This window comes from Apteryx mantelli, chromosome 5 (genome assembly GCF_036417845.1).
Source record: "Apteryx mantelli isolate bAptMan1 chromosome 5, bAptMan1.hap1, whole genome shotgun sequence".
Lineage (NCBI taxonomy): Eukaryota > Metazoa > Chordata > Aves > Apterygiformes > Apterygidae > Apteryx > Apteryx mantelli.
Genome location: NC_089982.1, coordinates 84,581,182 through 84,598,639, shown reverse-complemented (window position 1 = coordinate 84,598,639; position 17,458 = coordinate 84,581,182). Strand labels below are relative to the sequence as shown.

General features: G+C 41.1%; 1 protein-coding gene across 1 annotated transcript in view; it reads left to right on the top strand.

The window, feature by feature from the left end:
* Positions 1 to 17,013, top strand: part of DDRGK1 (DDRGK domain containing 1) — a 41,418-nt gene extending 24,405 nt beyond the window's left edge. Inside the window, exons 5-9 of the mRNA XM_067298401.1 lie at positions 5,442 to 5,564; positions 7,880 to 7,918; positions 12,486 to 12,542; positions 14,007 to 14,055; positions 15,405 to 17,013. Of these exons, the coding sequence (XP_067154502.1) occupies positions 5,442 to 5,564; positions 7,880 to 7,918; positions 12,486 to 12,542; positions 14,007 to 14,055; positions 15,405 to 15,577 (441 nt within the window). The 3' untranslated portion in view covers positions 15,578 to 17,013. The remainder of the gene's footprint in view (positions 1 to 5,441; positions 5,565 to 7,879; positions 7,919 to 12,485; positions 12,543 to 14,006; positions 14,056 to 15,404) is intronic.
* Positions 17,014 to 17,458: the final 445 nt, after the last annotated feature.

Below are 17,458 nucleotides of genomic sequence, written 5' to 3'. Positions count from 1 at the left end.
TGAGAGCGAACTTCCTCTGATGTTGCAAAACAGTGTCTTTATACAAAACCTTGCAGATTGCTCACAAAAGAGCTTTTTTCCTGCACACAGGGATTTTTGTAGACTTTTACTCCCTCAGCCCAGCTTTGCTGTGCTAAGGAAACAGCTTCTAGTTATGCTGATGCAGGTCTCACAGTGATCTCGCTCTTCTGTACTAAAAGGCAGCATCAAACAGGGCCTGTTACCTGCAAATCCATTCCAGTGTGAGCTATTCTCGAAACATAGCTTGATATCATAGGAAAAACTACCAATCTTCCAGCGAGCAAACTTTTCACCCTTAGGAAGTAAAAGGAGACTGCTGCAGGAGTGGAAACGGGCATTTGTTTGCTGATATATAAAAATAAGATCTCTTTTTTTCTCAAGCACAGTTGTACCCAAAGTTTCCAAACTCAGGAAACTAAATTTAGGCTTTCCGCTTTGTATTTAAGCACCTAAATAAAAAATAGTTAGCTTCTTCAAAGCTATAGAAGTGGAGAATCTGCTAGTGATCCCAAGCGTGATGCTTTTGAGGACCAGGACCCTTAAATTTTGGCTCTTTGATTTGCTATTTAATCATGTAAGAATAGGCACCCAATTTAAAAATGTTGACTGTTGGGTTATTTTGTGTAGTGTTGTGTGGACATTGAGGTTTGTGTGCTTCTCAGCAGCCCCTTTCATTAACTGGCTTTGCGTTTATATCCACTGTTCATGCATAAACAGTGCACTTTCGGAGGCTGATGAAGATTACTACGTGGTTTCAGTTTAAGCATCAGTTTTCAAGCACATACACTTTCCTGAAAGTTAATTTCTTCTAAAGAATTACAACTTGCTTGAAAAGCTTGCAGAAAACTCATTCTACACTCTTTTTGAGGGGATGAGGACTTGTAGGAAACATTGCTTTTGGTTTTTGGCTTTTTGTCTTTCTAAAGGTGTTTTCCTTTTTCTGTCTGAACAATGAGAAAAACCTAGAGTTGAGTCTGCTCTATGCCAAATTGTTTACTTGTACTCAAGGTTAAGTCCATTTCCACTTCCTGCAAAACCTGCACTATCAGACCAAAAACTGGACATTATATGGGGGAAGGGGGGGTTTCTTTGGTCTGTGAACCTCAAAGCATTTGGCAGAGGAGCTGATATTCTTCTCCTCATTCTGCACGTGAAGGAATCGGAGCCACAAACAAGAACAGCTGGCAGCAGACAGAGGCTGAAGAGAGCCCACTGCTTGCTCTACATTCCTCACCAGCAATGAGATCTCTTCCACTAAGCGGTGGAATAAGCTGCCTAGAAATGATTTGTTTGTCAGCACGTTGGTCCTTTATCTGATTTGGAGGAAAGATGGCACAGCTCACAACTAGCAGTTTCCATTCTCGGCGAAAGCTGCTTTTAGGCAAAGCTCTCAGAAAAGCTGCTTATTGTATGGGCCAATATCGCTTAGTCTCTGTGCCACCTTAAATGGGTTACTGAACTGAAAGCTAGAAGCTGACGTTCGATATTTTTGTGCTGGGCAGTGTCCCCAGTTACCCTGGCCCTTTGCTGTATGATTAAACCTTCGGAAGCTGTAGTACGACAACCAGCCAGAAAATTGCAGTTAGTTATGCAGCATCCCGAGACTCCAGGAGGCTCTTTGGTCCCAAGAGGAGGTCCCAAGACTCAGGGTCTGCTTCCAGCTATGAATCCAAAAGAGTTTTAAAGTCACTCTGTGTTTAAGCTGGTAAAAGATCAGGCTTTTGTGCGGTTGGCACAATTAGTGTTTTTGATACCATGGAAATAATCGTTGTGATCAAGATCAAAGGCGAACAGAAAGTAATGATCTGAAAGGAGCCCAATGGCAAATCCAGGCTCTCGGTGAGCAGTAAGAATGGAGGGAGCCTGGAGAGCAGTGGGAAGGACTGGGAAGCCAGAGTTGAGCAGATCCAGCATGGGGAGAGGGAAAAGTGTTGAAAAGTGTGTCCCGTGGTGCTGGAGATCTGCAGACTGCATGGAGCTCTGGAAGCTCTTGGGTCTCTGCCTACCAAAATGTCATGTGAGATTTATAGCAAGCAGGTAGAGATCGAGTTGATCCGAGTGATAATGTGGGCATTTGGCTGGAGAGAGGAGGAAAAACTTGTCTTCTCTTTTGAGGAAGTTTGAGTTTATGACCTTTTTCAATAAAGACTAGATCAGAGTGGGAGAGTTTCTGTTCTTCACGTGCTGTATAGGAAAGCGATCAAAAAGGAGTCTTCGCACTGTGACAAGCCCCCAGTTTGGGTAACATTTAGGTGGGTGAGGAGAAGAGTGAACCTGCTTCAAAAAAAAAAAAAAACCCAAGCAGCTGAAGGTGAGCAGCAGCAGTTACCAAATTTCCATGGTGCTGGGATTTCCCCTCGTCCCCACCCATCCTTTAGGGGAGGTGGCTCAGCTGTTATCTCTCCTCCGAGCACACAGGCTTTGCCGCTTAACTCCACGGCAGTTAATATGAGATTAGAATGGGGAGGGGCAAAGAAACCCCATCAGTGAAGTTGGGTTTTTTTGTTTTCAATGCAGATTTAAGCTGAGTGCAGCCTGTATGGCGCATACAAAGCAAGTACTGGACTCTGTTTAATTAGTGGACCCCGGAGTCCTGAGCTGGAGCTCAGTGTCTCCATGTGTAGGTTATACACAGGCAGGTGGGTTTTTTGTGGAAATGCATCCTGGCTAAATTTGACCGAGCACCTTCCATGCAATTGCTGTAGGTCTTGGGCATATGAAAGAAGAACGTTAGTGTGATTGTGGGGGGGGGAGAAAAAAATTACTGAAAATAACTGTGTTAACAGACAGTCGGACTTCACTAGGGTTCCACCTGCCCGGCTTCCACTGCTCTCGCTGGTTGCTTCTCCCAGTACATTTGTGCAAAGTCATCTCTCTCCTTGCTTTGAACCAATTTAAAGTTTGGCTGTATCCTCCTTTTTCTGTAGTTTGAACTGCAGTTGAATTTAGGTTGTAAAGCATGCGAGACAGTCGTGTGGGGAGTGGCTGGGATTTTTGGTCCGTTGGTTGAACAGCTTCTGGAAATATTTAGCATTCTGGAGGAGGCTACAGCCAACATGAAACATGAGGGTTTGAGGGCTGACATGCCTTAACTACCAAAGCAGTGGCTCAGACCACCAAGAAATGCTCTGCTGACCACAGCGTGAGAATTTAGGATATGGAAAATAGATTGGTTTGAAAGGAGATGGCAAAAGAGGGACTGGTGTCCAAGAGCTATGTGCTCTACTTTTCTCGCATGCAGAAGTGTCTCTGTGCTGTGTTGGAAATGGAAGTACTGATGTTAACATGCTGACAAACTTGAATAAAATTGAAGGTACTGTTCTTTGGGTAGATGAGAGAGAGAGTAACAAGGCTTGTTCACTTGTTGCTGGACCTTCCAAAACCAGGAAAATATTGCTCGGTTATTGTTACTCCCACTTGCAAATGGGCCACTGTCTTCTTGATTTTTTTTGTAGAATCATTAAAAATTATTTGCCAAAGCAGTTTTCAATTTTTGTCATTTTTCTCATTTCAAATTCTGTTGAATTACAACCACTGTAATAAACTAAGGGAAAGAACCTTATTCTTTTATTTCCCGGATCAAATTTTATGTGCTTATAAGCAAAGAACAGTTGCTGTCACTTCCAAATGAAATATGATTGTGTTGTTCCTGGCTCTTGCAGCACTTACAGTAAAAAATCTACAGCTGGGCTTTTGCTAATAATCATTATGGTGATGAATGACCCAGAAAATGATCTCATTTTTTTTCAAGAGTTTCCTCAGATCTGTAGTTTTTTCATGAGATAGCCGTTAAAAATGGTTTTGACTTTGCAAATACAGTGGGATCCTTTCAGTCTTGTTTTTCCTGTACTTGCACATTCATAGTGTTTTTTCTCATGACTTTCCAGGAGTTTGATTAAATACAATTGGGACCAAATACATTTTCTCTGCATTTTTTTATTGAAGGGCATCACTTCTTTGCTCTATGGGCATAATATAATGGGGTTATCTTACTGGTTTTGGCCTTACATGGTCTTTTTTAACATGGACGTTTTTCAATACATTTGATGTATAACCTATTCCTGTTTCTTCCTGTGTTAATGGAACAAGTGTTTGCTTTCCAGCCATTTAAGGAAGCAGTTACCGTATTAGTGGAAAAAATTCAGAACAGTAAGCTTTTAGAAATCAATACAGTTGTTACTTAAGAGATCAATTCCTGTGCAGTACAGACTGTCACTGAAATTTGAAGAACTCATCTTTCTAAGTGTTAATCAAGCATTTACAATGTGATCACAACCAGAGGCCAGTCAAAATCAAAACAGAATCCGGTGGTACCACATGGTGTGCAAACATGAATTTCTCTGAGTAAGAAACTGTTGTATAAAGAAACTTTTTATTCTGTTTAAATTTATATATAAAGTGTTTTAAAGAATAGCAAAACAAAAAAAATAATAATCATGGAAAGCTGCAAACTGAGAAGCTTCAAATACAAAACTGTTCTTTGAAATTATCTCTTTAAGATTTTGTGTGCGATAGAGATTACTTTATAATTACAGTTTTGCTGTGTGAACATGCATGACTATTCTGCATCACTTAGCATGCATTACCATTTCACTGGTATTAATGTGTCTGGCTTAGAGTTTTCTGGGTCTGCAATTATTTTTTTGCAACTCTTTTTGAAGACTTTAAAAGTTCTTTTAGGGTAGATATCTAAAAATTCTTTAATTGCAAATAACTAAAAGCAGAGCCTGTAGGTTTTAGCTAGCAGTCAAACCTGCAAGATAACTTCATTTTTTCATCTTAGTACAGTCATACCTTGTCTCATGTGACTAAAACACAGTTAATACAGTTCCTTCTATTCTACATAGACATGCTTTGCTTTTGTATGTCATTAGAAAGAGGTTTTGCTTGAAACTCTGTTACAAGCCAGCTTCTCCATTCACATGGATGGACCCCAGTATAACTCCGCTATTCTTTGTGATTGCTCCAAATGTGCACTAGTGCATGGCAGGAGCAGAATTAGGGCTAGTTACTAAAAATATGGATGTTGCATCAAAGTATGGTTGGGGGCAGGGACTTCCTGCCATGTGATCTGCTGAAGAAACATGTTCATGCAAATTAAGAAAGCAGCTTGCTATATAAGAGCATTTTTCTCCCCTTTATCAGATCTGTTAGGAAGCAGCCTAGGGGTACTGAGTTGTGTGCAGGCTTGTGTTACCATGTTAGATGGTTACTATCTTAAAAGAATTTCACAGGCAGAGCAGCTTGTGAAATTAATAAGGCAACCAAGTGAGAACTTAGAAAGGTTTTCTAAAACCCTCTGTCTGCAGTCTGTCCTAATGGAAAAGTGGCCTGCAGGTAAAGGAGATACTACTTAACTTACGAAACTAAACCTGATTTGGAGAGGTGCACACTGACCACTTGCCATCTTTTCTGTCCAGGAAGAGGAAAAAAAGAAGGCAAAGGAAGAAGAGGAGAAGAGAGAGTATGAAGAGTACCTGAAGCTGAAGGAGAGTTTCGTAGTTGAAGAGGAAGGAGTTGAAGAATCAATGACAGAGGAAGAGGTATGTTAGGCTGTCACTGCAGTTCCCTTTATCTGTGTTAAACTCGTATTGTCCTTATTGTGTTGTATCATGTAAAATGCACTTTGAAGTGGGAGTCAGCTAATGCTTTTGGTTTTAAAAGCTAAATTGTGTATATGGCACATCAACCCAGAATATTCCCTGGGGAATGTTACAGTTCCTCGTTCCAGAATCTACTAGTTGGTTTAGAGGGCTAAGGCAAATGCATATCACCAGAAATCATCTCTCTCTGCCCTTCATGGGAGGACTGAGATAAAACCAATCCTAAGAATCAGATACTCTTCTGCTGTTGGCAGCTCTGCACCATCGCTATGCAGCATGTTAGCAGGTCAGATAATACTAGATGAAAGCAGGGCTCAATTCAGAGTTTGGTGCCCCCATACGTTTGGGGGATTGTTTGGTTTTGGTTCTGTTTTCTACAGAAACAGAGATGCTGTGAAATCAAATGAAAAATCAAACTGAAATAGAGCTAGTCTTAAAAGTTTTCTGTTAAGAGAAATCACAGGACACAACCTAGGCGCTGTGGGTTATATGTTAGAAAACTATATGTTTTGTGTTGCCAATGATTGCTCTGGTTGATATTTTAAACGCTGCAATAATGTGCTAGCGTGCCCTTCCTGTGGCTGCCTGCAAACATGTTGCTTGGGGTGGTACTTGAAATGTGATACTTGACGTAATAGCACAGCAAACTCGAATAAGTTCTGCTGTTGTGGGAGGCAGTGTTCTCGTTCACAGTATGCTGAAGAGAGAACTTGTTAGACTCCAATCGCTATCGGTGCTGAAATGGCTCTTGGGTTGCAGCCGCCAAGTTTGAGCTGTCCACAACTCTGTTTCATTCTGTGTATTTTTTTTCAGGGTCACATGTGTGCATTCACTCCTCTTCCTCCTGTGCCGATGTGACCCTTTTGAATTGAATGGATTTGTCCTTAGTGTGACTGAGAATGGCTGAGGGCCTTGTAATTAGTCAGCATACCTTGGCCTCGGTCACAAGTTCTCACCACGTTCCCCTTCCCACTAACACACTCCCTCCATCGTGCCAGGGTTAACACCAAGAGAAGTCGTGTCTTGTGATGGGAAATTTTCGGAGATGTAAGGAACAATTAAATGCCTAGTTTCTATTGAAAGATCCTTCAAAAATGTGTCCCTATCCTATACCTTTCCTATCCAAAATCTACTAGCAACAAAGTCTTAAAACAGGAAAGCATGGTGAAAAGATACTCTTCCACCTTTTTGTAAATGAAGTATGTCCAATTAAACACTATAGATACTGTTAGAGGACCAGATTATAGCTAAAAAATTAAATTGATCCATTTTAGATTCACTTTAAAGCTAGCATGTTTTCATTGGCTGTATTCCTTTAGTTACCTGTCAAGGAGAAATGAATCTTTTTATATATGGGAACAGAGAAGGTCATTCCTCACTCACGAGAGTATCAAAAGATCTCTTGGTTGGGGGTGAGGTTAGATCTTTAATAGTACGTGTCTGGAAAGTGTTCTTCAAAAAACAACCACAGGTACATAGTTATTTTGGGACACGAACCTTGCAAAAATGGCAAGCCACCCTTTTGCTTTGTGCTAGATAATGTACTGGAACATTTTGGTATCCTGTTACAATAGCTTGCTCTGCCATGTGTTGTTGAGGCTAGTGTGCTCAACTTTGTGCATGAAGTTAAGGGCCTGAATCCAAAGTTAAGCAGTTAATTAAGGCTGATTGATTTTCAGGGTTGCAGAGTAACTTGATCTCCTGTTAACTTCAGTGCACATCGTTTGCATTGCCTTTGAAAACTGAGCCACTTTTATTAAAATGCCTGATTTCAGGTGCATAGCTTTGAAAATGGCTTGAGCTTCCACATGTGCTGTGCAGCTGTGTGCTGCACTTGACCATCTGCATGAGCTGTCTCCTGAATTGCTCTGTATTTTGTCTCTGTACAAAAATGTCCTCAGTGCATGTAACTTAACGCACAGTGCACAAACTCACCTAGATTTAGTTATTTCAGGTTATATATGATGTGAAGAATAAGACTGAAGTATTTGCTTTCAGAAGACATTTTAAATACCAATGGTGCTTGAGCCAAATCCTGTCTTAGAAAATACCTAGCACAAATCTTAGTTAAGATTAAATCTAAGGTTCTTTTCAGTTCGAAATCTCCCCGTGTGTGTGTAAAACTTAGGATTGCAAGCTAAACATATTTTGTATGCAAGTTAAACATATTTTTATAATCTTTTTACTCAGAAAATTGGTGATGCATTTAATGTTTATTAATTTAAAATAATAATTGTTTTCCTTGCTGTATCCAGTCTCGTAGCTTTCTAATGGAATTTCTCGAATATGTCAAGGTAAGCGACTGTTGGTCTTTTTCTCCTCCTTCTATACTTATTATATTATGTAAAATATCTTTGTCAAAGAGCAGAGTTGCAGAAAGAAGGGAAAACTTTACTTCCTTTTTAGATTGCTTAAATGTCCAGCAAGTAACAAAAGGGATACCTTAAGTAAAGTCTACATTAGTTACTTAACCATGCATGAACATGTCCATCATTGTTAAAATGGTTTCTAATTACAACTGTCTTGGCTTTCTGGGGTAGTGGGATTGTAGCCTTTTACCCTCTTCCCTAAGGATAGACATGTATAAACTCTGTGCCTGGTGAATCACGCTTAAAATTTATGAATGGAAATGTTTGCTGTTGATTGTTGGGGTTGGAGACCTTCAGGCTTTTTTGCTTGTGAACATCAACTACTGATTTAAAGAAAAAAAATCTCTGCGTCTCAGCCCAGCATGAATGAGAATTGCTGTATCTGCATGTGACCTACTCCGCAGGATGCGTTTGGGTTAGTTTGAAACACTGGCCTTGTAAGGGTCAATCAAGCTTTTTACATGATTTCTTTTCTTGCTTTTCTCCTTGCAATTTACAGTGTTTTCTTAATGTTTAGAAGGGGTGTTTACAGAAAAGATCATTTGTCTTTAACAGAATGTGTTAGTCTTTCTTTCGTGGTATTGTATGGAGGGTTATTTAAAAATTGTAGCATGTTTGTGATTATTTGCACTTTTGAACTGTAAGGGCAAATGTTTCTTCTTCCACTATTGATGTGTCAAAGTTCAAATGCATTTTTCTTAGCCTAACTTAACTAACTTTGGTCCTAATTAATCATTTTCCACCTCTATGGTAAACCAGACTCTGTCTGTCAATGTATTGCGCATGTGTGGAAGATTTCATTAGTAAGCACATCTCTTACGTACCTAGCGACCTCCTAATTGCTTTGTTAATCCAGAATCCTACACTCTGGGCCATTTTTGGATGTCTATTACCCCAGCAGAAAAGGAGTAATAAACAGATTTGTCTCATGGGTAAATCTCCCCAAGGAGTCAACTTGAGGGGCTGCCACCTAGGGCCGAAACCCAGCTTGATCTATCCTGAGGCACTGCAAAGCTACACTAAAAGCATCTTTTGCTGTGCTGCTCTCTGCCCCCTGTGTCACTGGGACTTCTGGTGGTGGTACCTTATTGCTGCTCTGCCACAGTGAGTTATGTTTGCGTCTCTTGGGTACTTCTTGATCATACACGATGCCTAGAGGTAATTTGGAAACGCGTAGGCTAGCAGCGCTCAAGGAGTTGGTGCATATCTTCATTGCTGCAGCTTAAATGAAAATAGCACCTGTTCACTAACCAAGTCCCCGACATGAGCCGATTAGCTCAGATCAGAGCACCACCAAACGTGGATTAGACAGCTGAGAACAGATTGGAATACCTATGGGTAACACCCGTTTAAAGAGTCGAAATAAAACCCTTGTGTGAAGATAAACCATCAGATGGTAGATGTCATTTTGGAGCCGTGCAGTGTACTGTCTTCCAGAGAAGCCAGAGAGATTTCTTTGAAAGAGATCTCTTTGAAAAAGATTTCTTTTCCTGAGATTTGCCTGAGAGGGGGATTTTGAAATGGCCATATATAAGTGCATCCTCTGTTTCAGTTACTGACTGTGCAGATGGCCTACATGGTGTGGTATGATCCCAGTCATAGGTTCCCATCTAAGGCTTTTAGGATACTACCAAAGACTAAAGAAGGTGTGTGTGGGGGGGGTTATTAAATTAAACAAGCTGCTGTGGGATAGCAGTAGGTAGAACAATAGGATATTTCCATGTCCCTGGTGATCTTCTGCTAAAATCAGGAGGATTTCTTAGGGATAACGCTACGGGGTCTGGTTCTGCACGTTGCTCTGGTGGTTATGTTGGATGGAACAGATTAGTCACAGAAGTCTCAGTTCAGTGTTTGAACACATGTATAGTTTTATATTAGTCACTTTTACTTGACGTCAGAGAAGTTAAGCATGGGCTGAAGAACCTAATTCAGAAAGCGCTTTAGCACCTGATTTGCCACGTAGAGATAAGTTGCAGAACTGGGGTATTGCTTTCTTTTACAAATTCTATTAGGTTTTTTAATCTTGAAAGTATACTTAATATATAGACTGTGTATTGCCCTCATCTTCTGTCCTGTTCACAGAAACAGTTGACCTATATCTAGAAGCAGTGCTAAGCTGCTAGTAGCTGTCTGAAAGACTTATAAATTAAAAGAGCAATTGCTACTTAAAAAATAAAATTTAATTTAGCTGTTCTGTTCAATAATCTATTTTACTGGTATTCCTGACCAGAGATACCTCAACTCATACTTCATTCTTAGGGGTGTTTGAAATGAATTGCAGTCACTTTTTTCCAGCTCTGGCTTGCAGGATTGTTTTAAATGGGATGTTTTTCAAAGGCACCAAAAGAGCTGAAGCTCCCAATTCTGCTGTTGTGGAAGCTGAGCATCTCCCTTCCTTTGAGGGCTTCGTAGTAGCCCTAGATGAGTTCAGCTCCTCTGTTACGATGTCACCACTTCGTACCTTAGTCTGTGGCATTTCTGCTGCAGTAGCTGTCCTGTGTGTTTGCTTTTTGCAGTCGCCAGTCCCGAAGTTGCAGACTGACGGCTCCGTTCTCAGAAGAGCAGAACAACCGACCTTTATTGTTTAAGCGATGCTGTAGCTGCCCGTGGCACACCTTACAAACCAGCGCTCTGGGCACGGCCAGCGCTTCAAAAGAAAATGAAGTGGGCAGCGGTTAAAGAGCGGCTGAGCGGCTCCTTTGCTGTGGAGTGCTGGCTCTGTTGGCCCAGAGAAATACGAACTTGCACTTTGTCCGTAAAACTGTTTTTACCTGGCTTAACAGTGTTCATATCACTGAGCACTTCTGAATTAGAGCCAGTGAATTAAAATAGAGAACTCCTTTCAAATATAGTGAAAAGGGAATAGGAAAGAACCCAGAGGCTTTACCCCTTCCTGTTTTTCTCCAAGAAAAATGACTCTTACCTAAAATTACATGAATTTCGTAAAATATGGGTGCCTGTATATTGCCCTACGAAAGCTAAGCCTCTCTCGAAAACGTGAAGAGTGTGAAGTGTTTCACTAAGGATCTCGCAATGTGATTATTGCATTTCAGAGTGTGTGTGTAGAGAGTGGATTCTGATTCCACCCCACCCTCTGGGTTCTTTCCACAGCAGGATCTATCTTAGAAAGCTTCTAGTAGATTTGGTCATTGAGGGTGAATACTTTTAAGTGAAGGTTTAAATCCTGTTTTTCTTGTTTAATGTGGTTTTGCACCCCCATCCTTCTAAAAGAAGATGTGACGAATCTTGGCAGTTCCCAGCTCTGAGAACTGAATTCCATGGACTGGTTCCAATTCCGTATGTTCAGTCCATGGTATTCAGTTCTCTAGCTTGGCTGTATCGAACTTCACAACTACTAAGTCTGTGTGTGGCTTTTTGCTTTCTCTTCTCGTTTTATTAATGAAAAAGAGCTCATCTATTTCAGTCTCTCTTTAGTTCTTCAGTGTCCTTTCAGTGTGTTCTCAAGATCAGAAATGAATGTATTTATCACTTGGAATTATTAAACCCATTAACATAAATGTAACTCATGTGGCTGTAAACACACAACTCCTAGTAATATAGTCTGGAAAATAAACTAAATGCATTTCAGCAGTTTTATATTTTCCAAATTCGTTGCAAAAAACAGTGCATGCTTTCACATTATCGAAAAGGATGAGTTTCTAAAACTTTTGCAGATAAGAAAACAGGAACCAAGTAGCTCCAGTCCAGTGCACCAGCTGTTTTCTCTGTAATGCTGCGGAGTCACAGAGAAGCATAAAACCAGATGTGAGCAGTGGTAACTGTGCCCTGGCTGAGTAAGGCTGCAGCAAGAGTCTCTTTTAAAGGCAAAATGAAAATTTGGAGTTCCTACTTCCGCTACTGTCCTCCAAGATCATCGCACTGCCCATGCAGAAGTGTGCTAACTGTGCATTTCCCGCATTGACAATTTTAATAAGAGATTCACCTGCCTGGAAAGATTATTATGGCATTAATACACATGACATTAGCAAAACAGACTAAAACACTGAAAGCTGCAGAAAAGTTTGGCTGCATTATGTATGCACTGATGTACACCAATGATTGTTTTTAAAGGTATTTTGCAACATCTCTCACACAAAAAGGGATCCTGCTAAAGCATACTGGAAATTAGAGGTAACATGGAGAAATTCAGGTGGCAGGAAGAACAGCACCATGGCTGTTTAATATGCCTGTGCCCTTCCTGTCCTCATAAAGTAAGAAGTGGTTCAGGACAAACATGGGCAACTATATTTCAGTCCTCCCTTAAGTGGGCCAGCGCATTCAGTCTTTACACAGAGCAGACTGGTTTAAGTAATGTAAGTTAGGATTTGTTTCTTTGTTTTGTTTTCGCCAAAGAAAAGCATTTTCTAGGAAAAGTAAGTTAGAATGAAAAGCGCTGCTTTTTCCAGTTAAATGCATTTTTTTTATTTGATGAAACAGAAAAAAAAAATCAACCCCCTATTCAGCTACATTTAACTCTTCTTTGTTTCCATAGAAAGCAAAAGTAATTCAGCTGGAGGACTTGGCTTCTCATTTGGGTTTAAGAACACAGGTAAGCACTATGCTTTGGGGTGCATGTACAAGTGATGAGTTTGGAAGTTTTTAGTTTTGAGAGAAAGTAGATAAACAGGGTAGTTTCCAAGCAGGTTTCTGATCCCTGCAGAAAATGTTTGGATTTTGGTGAAGTTCAGCAAAGTCAGCCCTAAAAATGCGGCCATTCGTCAGAGAAGCACAGAGACAGTAAAAGTTCGCTGCCCTACAAGGTTATTACAGTGGATCGTGCTTACTCTGACTCTTGCCCGGATACTTGTTGGCTAATGGATCTAACAGTGTTTGCAGATCTAGTAAAAGGGCAGGTCAGGGTACTTGGGAATCAAGAGTAGAACTAGAAGCGAACTCAAATGCTGGCTGGATAACTGGACAGTGTTTTTGTTTGCAGTAAGATATGAAGTGTTTTGTCCCAAATCTGCCAGGCTATTCCCTGTTGCTCTTGATTTCTTGCTTATTCTTAGAATATATAAGAAATTTTTTCTTTTGGTGCATTATTTGAGAATACTATCCCTCTCAGCACCATTTAGAGCCTCTCCTCTCAAAGTGAGCTCGTGATGTGATATCTGTACTCTTTTTTTCCTTGGTCCTCTTTCCTGTTTTCTCCACATTTTGTGTTTAGACTCTGCAGTTTGAGGAGTAGTCGTGGTTTTGTTTGTTTTAAATTTGAGCACATTTGGAATGCTTTTAAGTGGCCGGTGGATTTTTGTTGTTCTGTACTTAATCTGATATTGGGGTGCCTCTTCACAGCAGCATGCGCTGATGTAAGTCCAGACTTCCATCCCTCTGCCTAGGCCTTATACCGGCACTTCCTTTACGTGTGCGGGGAGCCAGTTTAGAGAGTTGATGCAGTAGAAATTGAAGCTATAGCTTGCTTTTGCAGTCACATGAGTGCAAATAAGGGAGATAGGCAGGACTGCAACAACCGAGGCTTAGATACCAGCTTAAACTGTAGTGGAACTGCATGCTTGGTGTGACCGTAGAGTTAACCCAGGCATAAATTCAACTTTGGAGTGATAGAGGACACCTTAACTGGGGGGGAAGGGGAGGGGGAGAAGAAAAACCCAAAAGCTTTGGAATATACTCAATTTAGCCAGGTTCTTGGAGAAGTCATCAGAAGACTTTGTGGAACTAGTTTGTTGCGTTGGCATAGTACAGCCTTTTCCTGTGAAGATATGTATAACCTCCTTTCCATGAAATAGTTTTGTAACAGCCATAACTTCCAGATAAGTCTCTTTTGTGGGTAGGGAAATTGCAGAAGTTTGCCTCATTCTCCTAAGCCCAAACTATTTCTGACAAAGAACTTAACTGGATCCATCTGTGTGGAAATGCTGATGTGTATTCTTCACTGTAATATTTATCACTGACACATTAAATGTGAACTTCCATCTCTAGCATGTCTGAACATGTGAATTTTTTTTATCCTCCTTCTTGATCAGCTTGTTGTTCCTTTTTTCCCTCTGAACAGGATGCAATTAACAGAATCCAGGACTTGATGGCAGATGGCACTTTAACAGGTGACAGCCGAAACACTGGGAGACTTTGTTTTAGCGGGTGGATAGGTGGTACAGAAAACATCTTAACTATTGTAAGGGGAGACTGTCGGTGTAATTTCTATTTTAAACAGTAGAGGATCCCAGCAGGACATGATCAATAGGTGTATTAATTATCCCTGCTTCAGCTGTTGTGAAAACCTTCTGTTTAATGCCACTATTATGTATGTGGTTGCTCCTGTGATGCATTAGACAAAGTTTTGGGCTGAATGTCCGCAACAGTGCAGGGACCAGCATAAGCCTTGCATGTGGTTTAAGCCCTGCTTTAGATGTTGCTGAGCAATGAGCTGCAAATGATGTCCTCCCAAATGCTAACTTGAAAAAGTTCACATGGTCGTTTTGGGTAGTTTGCAAGTCGGCTTTAAAGATGTTCTGTCTAAAGCCAGTACCAGGGCATGGCATGCTGTGGGGCAAGCAGACATCCCAGAGCAGTCCAAAACTGAGACCTGTAATAAGTGAAGTGCCTTTTTGTAGCCGTGTACCCTACGCAATCAAAGCTGGAAAGTAAGCAGAGTCAGAGCGCATGGATACATTCCTGCCTGAACAAGCCTGTGTGTTTTATTGCTGGGAAATCATTGCTTTCTGAGGATGAAGTAGGGGAAGGTGCCACTGCAAACATATTTACAGACCTGGAAGTTGTTTCCCAGCCATGACCGCAGTGTCCTGGTGGGTACATTTGGATACCCATTTGAATGACCTAAAAGTGGTCTGAATCAGAACATGAGGAGGTGTACTGTCCGGGCTGTGGTTGTGGCCTTAAAGGCATGCCAACGGGGCTCTCTGCCCTCTTGCATTTGATCTTGTAACGTGTTAGGAACAGAGAGGGCTATTCACACTGTTGATGGAGCGACTGCAATTTGGAATTGGAGCTTCATTGCCTTCCAGAGGATAACTTGGAATGACTGAGCTAGGCTCCACAGGGGCTCCAGATAATTTTCTGGGCCCTCCTGCCTCTCTGCCTTTACTCAACAGAATTTTAATACCAGAGCTATATATTTGAAGTAGCTGGTGTGATACTCCCAGACTAGCTATGCACAATGAAAAAAAAATCCATTACTTTGCTCTTTTCTGAACAAAGCTAGTCTTACCAAAGCACTCAGGTATTGTCCCAGCCCTATGCAAAAACCTGACAGTAAAGATGGAAGTAAAAGCCTGACTGCTAGCATGTTGTTCTGCCTGCCCTAGATATGAAATGCAACCTCATCAATTTAAACGCTCCCTCCGGAAGAAGCGGCTATAAAGTGACTAATGTCTGTTGGGATTTGAGAAGAGCCAAAGTGCTGACTCCTAAGTCCTTTCTTTCCCCCTTGTAGGTGTGATTGATGACAGAGGAAAGTTCATCTATATCACTCCAGAGGAGATGGCTGCAGTTGCTCGGTTTATCAAACAGAGAGGACGGGTCTCCATTGCAGAACTGGCCCAAGCAAGCAATTCCCTGATCAACCTCCAGCCTGACAGCAGAGCTGTCACTCAAACGGTGGCATGAAAGTGCAGCTTGAAAATACAGCAGGGGTTTAACCTGATAGTGAATAAGCCACGTAATTAAAAACTAACAAAAACTCTCCAGTCCATTCACAATTATTTCAGATAAGACACTTTTAAGCATTAGTTGCAAGACTTTGCTGAAGTTTTACTTTTGATTCTGTTAGATAGTTGATACAAAATTGGACTGTAATTTGTGCAACAGATGCTGGTCAAGAACTTGGGGCTCAACCACTCTACTGCACCTGTACCCCAGAAATTTCAGTAATTTGTACCTGGTTACTTTTTTTTTATCTTGACAGTCAGTCCCATGTGAATATACCAAACTTCTCATTGTTTCCAGTTCCCTGTTTCAGTATCAAATACGTTTGGTCTTGATTGCATTCAGGATTCTCCAGGCTTGCTCTGAACATGCTGAGCTGCATAGTTTTGTGGCAATGATGAATACAGCCTGGAACAGTAGGTCTGTGGGGATGAGGCTTGCAGATTTTGTCTCTGCATCAACATTGGAAGGGCGTAGAAAAAAAAAATACAAGTTTGTTCTTACTGAAATGATAAAACTTTCTGGAGTGCATGCTATGTTGTGAGAAGGCGATTTCAGAAAGCTTTTGCCGTGTAAATACTCTTGCCATATAAAATACCTGTTTGGTTTGATTTGTGTAATGCTGAAAGTTTGCTTGCGGCCAAGCTGTGATAACGTCTATAGCCAAAAGACACAAACATCTCCAGGAAAAGGCAAATTCCCCTAATTTGTTGTGCAGGCCAATTCTGCTGATATCAGCTGGATTCTGATGGTTCGTCTTTTGAAGTAAGAACCAGCTCAGTGTGCCTGAAGGCCTCAGACCCCTGTGTATAATAACTTAAAAAAAGAGAGAGACCAATTTCAGGGACTATGAATCATGCAATTAATGTTACAAGTAAATGATTAGTAATAATCTTTTGTAATTGTAGGGGTCAGTATATTTCCTGCGTAAGAAATATTTATTTTCTAATAGCCTAATAGATGCTTTGTTATTTTTTCCTTTCTGAAATGAACAGAATCTACCAGGATATACAGCAGTGGGGCGAGGGGTGGGCTGATTTCGTCTGTGCCAAACTTAGAGGTGAATTGACTTGACTGGAAGCTGTGTTATCGGTGAGATGAGATAGCAATAAAACAATGGAAGGAAGCACGTTTCCTGCGCAACCTCTGCGCTACCACGGAGCCCGTGCTGCCCCGCGGGAATGCTGAGTTACAGTGCAGCACCAGTAGCGGTAGGAAGATTGGCATGTCTTCACTGTGTTGTGAGACAGTAATCAGCAAAGTGATTACTTGATATTTGAGGCTTGTCTCTAAATTATTCAAAATTTGATTTTTTTTTTTTTTTTTTTTGCCCTTTGTATCTGGTTGGTGTTCTGTCCTGGACTATTCTTGTAGTAAAATAAATTTTCTTGAAAGAATTGCAGAGATTTGAGTTTTTTAATGCGTGAAAGATGTTATAAGATAAGGGAGCTATACCATAGATTCCAGTGTATCAGTCAAAGGCCAAGGGAAGTCTGTTAAATGCACTGGAATCCAAAGTGCACTCTCAATTTCTGTGAATGCAGCAGAAATATGAATGTGTTCGCTGTGCAGCACGAGCTGCTTCTCCTGCTCTGCTAGTACAACCGCACCAGCACAGCAGTCCTGCCGTTTTTTGCATGGGGCAGCTTCTGCCTCACAGTTCTGTAGGGATGTCACATCTTCAAAGCTTCTTATAAGTATTGCTTAGCTAATCACCGAAGCAGTCGCACATCTGGTCCGGCAGTGTCCCTGCATGTTAATCCAGAGAGCAGCCTGTGAGACGTGGCTGGCAGGCTTCTGATGCCTGTGCTAAACCTAAACCAGAGCCTGAGATCAAAATCC